Raw genomic sequence first — 3,546 nt, forward strand, 5'->3', positions numbered from 1 at the left:
ATGACCTAAGCAATAGCTGAAGAAACCAAAATTAAATTATTAAAAGACTTAAACTAGACCTATGGAGCACATGATAAATAATGAATAGTTTTAATAGGTAGAGAAGTCATATAAATTAAGAAAAAAGATTAATACTATAAAGAGAAAACTAACAAAAAATGTGAACTTAGGAATCTCCCAAAAGGAAATATGAATGACTAAGGAACCATGAGGGTGTGAGAGGGTGGCAATGACCTAAGCAATAGCTGAAGAAACCAAAATTAAAACATCAGAACACTTTTGTTTATTTGGCTGACAAACAATGAAAAGGGAGAATAATATCCAGTGATGGTGAGAATGTAAAGAAATTTACTAAAATACTAAATACTTGGAGGACAACTTAATAATAAATATCAAAAACAAACAAACAAACAAACAAACAAAAAGCTCTAAAAAATGCACATACTCTTTTATCTAGCAAGTCTACTTACAGGAATTTATCCCAAAGCAAAAATTTTAAAAATGACCAATAATTAGCAACCAAATTCATGTTAGTATTGTTTGCATTTCTGAAGAATTAAAAATTATTTAAATGTACAATAACAAATTACTTAAACCATGGAACATAATTCCATACCCTGTAATATCATGTAGCCATTGAAAGTGATCATGTGATAAATAATCACAATATACTATACGGGGAAAAAGTTTATGAAATAGTAAGCACAGTATAATCCCATATATATGCATGTGTGTGTTTGTCTATACATATGTATGTAAACTATATATGTAGAAACAGAATGAAAGGATGGGCACCAAATTGTTAACAGTGGCGCTCTTGTAATGGTTTGCTGCTGGCATTAAAAGTAACATCTGCTTTCTTATTTATACTTTTCGGTATCTTCTAAATCTTCACAATAAATTCATCTGCACTGATAATTATCAGAAAAAGATTTTTATAAAATTGATTTGCTGAAGCAGAAAAGCAATAACGTAAACGGGCTAAACTCAGTTTTAAGATCTGTAGATGGCTTCAGGCACTAGGTCGGAAGATATTGACTCCTGGGAAAATCCCTTTGGTAATTTATTTTAATGCCTTAAACTTAAACATGCCTGTATAAATGTGTGCGCACAAAATCATGGGACTTATGGAACTAATCCCAATCTCAAATCATTCTTAGTATAACTGCATATTCAGAATAATGTATGATGGGATGGATATAAAATCATGAAGGGATAGCTTTGTTTCAGTCATTTCTCCAAGTTATACTCAGTCAGAGCCTGAAAAGTGCCAGCACAGAGCAGTGAATAAGGCAAAGTCCCTATTGTCCAGAAACTTCTAGGCTAAGACACAATCAAATGCAGTGGGAAACACAAAGGCATTTACAAAGAGCTATGGAACACAGAGAAAGGAACATCGAGTTGTGCACGGTGCAGTGAGATGGGCTTAGCTGAGAAGGCTTCAAAGATAAAGTGAGATAGAAGCTTACGGGATGGGCAGTAATTCAGGAGACATCCAGGGAGGGACAGTGAGGTTGTCCCAGGCCAAAATAAAAGCATACAAAAACATGTGACAGCACAAGATGATGGTGGTAATGATGGTGATGATGGCAAAGGCGGTAGTAATGGTGGTGGTGATAGTGGTAGCAGTGGCTTGCTGGTATTTATTAAGCCCTATGTGCCAGAAACCGCACTGTACACATAGTAAATCATTTAACCCTAACTCCCTGTGAGGAAGTAGATACTATTATTTCTATCTTACAAATGAGACAACTTGGGAACAAAGAAATTACAAAAGCATGTTTATAGTAAGTGAAAAAGTCAGGATTCAACCTTAGACAACCTGACTAGAGAACCGACACTCTGAACCACTGCACACACTGCCTCCAAAAGATGGTGATCTATCTAAGAAATGGCAAGTTGTTAAATTCAAGAAACTTTCATTGAAGAGTTGTCCAGACACTGTGCCAGGTACTACAGATACAGAGATGAAAGAAGCACAGGCCACAACAGGCTAGTGGGAAAGACACAATACTTACACAATAATGGTATATATATATAATCTTGAAGTAAAAAAAGGGAAAATTAATTGATTCTAATGTGGCCTCAGGAACAGGGAACACATTTCAGCAGAGATGAACACAGATAAAGGTTTTATAAAATAAACTGAAGCTCTACAAGAATATTTGGGGATACAAGAAAAACTTTTCAGGTATCCAGAGTAGAATATGAAGACACATTACATTAAGGCACAATGAATGCAAGGTAATTTCTAATATTATTTCTGAAGGTGCTGGTGTGACAAAATAATAGAATTGACAGGATATGATGAGTAACTGGGTAAATGAGAGGAATGAGGGAGGTTAGAAATGAATCCGGGAAGAAGATAAGGCAACCTCAAGAGACAGAAATAGAAGGTGTGGAGCTACAGCAGTGACGCAGCAGTTAGGCCCAACAGTTTTCTGGAAAGCAGATAGCCCATCTGACAGTTGGAAAGGCCTACTTGCTTTTCTAAGGATGAACCAAAGAAACACAACCAGGTGCCTCTAGGAAGGTGAGGCATGAGGCTCGAGGCAGCCAGGTGAGCGTTCCTTAACTCAAAGTTTAAAAAGTTAAAGACTGTATGTGTATTTCAAAATTATTTTCTACTATGAAATCACTTAACTTTAAAGCATCAGAATTTGAATTACATAATGCCTTTATCTTCAAACTGTCAGAGTAATGTAATACATTTATCTTTACATTCAGGTATAATTCCTCAGGTGATGAGTTCACCAAAAGCCCAGACTCCACCACCACACAATACATACATGTAACAGAATTCAACTTTTATCTCCCTAAATCTATTAAAATGAAATTTTAAAAAAAATGAGATTAGTAAATGGAAAATAAATAAATAAATGCAGGTATAGATCAAAATAATAATTCTAACTATTTAAGGTAGTATAGGTGCAGTGAAAATATTATAGACACAATGTTAAGTGAATAAGAAATACTATACCTTTAGGTGATAATGAGGTTTTAGATAAATTTAAATACTTTAATCCTTTTGGGAGTTTGGCAAATTGAACACTTAAAGAGGATACACCTGTAAAAGGAAAGAAAGGAGATTATTAGAATTTTCAAGTCTCAGAATTGCATTTGTTTTACAATGCATGAAAATTAACTTAAATTTAATTCCAATGGAAGCGATCATATTTTTCTTTATAATGTCAGACCTTGTTTTCTAATCATTTACCATCATGCTCCCTTTTCTTTCTACCCTACCTATAAGATAGGAGAACAGGAAGATTGTTTAATTAAGCATAACAATATCTGAAACTTTTCCATTAGAGATATTTTTCTTTGGGCCAAGTGTTAACCTCTTCTCATCATCCAATTTCAAATGTAAATCCTCTTGGGAAGGGTGATATAACTTTTCCCCACTTTTCTTTTTAACCTCTATCTTAATGAGTTGATCTCTCTTCTAGATGAGCAGATGTATGCTATTTAATTATTGTCAGGAAGAACGGAGTAATGGTAACTATTCAGATAACAGCAGATGGATTCCAATACTTAATCGGCTTA

The 3,546-nt window shown here is 34.3% G+C and overlaps 1 protein-coding gene across 2 annotated transcripts in view; it reads right to left on the reverse strand.

Annotated features, from left to right (window-relative positions):
• Positions 1-3,546, reverse strand: part of LRRC16A (leucine rich repeat containing 16A) — a 341,663-nt gene that overhangs the window by 143,270 nt on the left and 194,847 nt on the right. For both annotated transcript variants that reach the window (XM_012638672.1, XM_012638671.1), the window contains exon 12: positions 2,981-3,067. In XM_012638672.1, coding sequence (XP_012494126.1) covers positions 2,981-3,067 — 87 coding nt within the window. The remainder of the gene's footprint in view (positions 1-2,980; positions 3,068-3,546) is intronic.

This window comes from Propithecus coquereli, unplaced genomic scaffold, assembly GCF_000956105.1.
Source record: "Propithecus coquereli isolate 6110/MARCELLA unplaced genomic scaffold, Pcoq_1.0 Scaffold131, whole genome shotgun sequence".
Classification (NCBI taxonomy): Eukaryota; Metazoa; Chordata; class Mammalia; order Primates; family Indriidae; genus Propithecus; species Propithecus coquereli.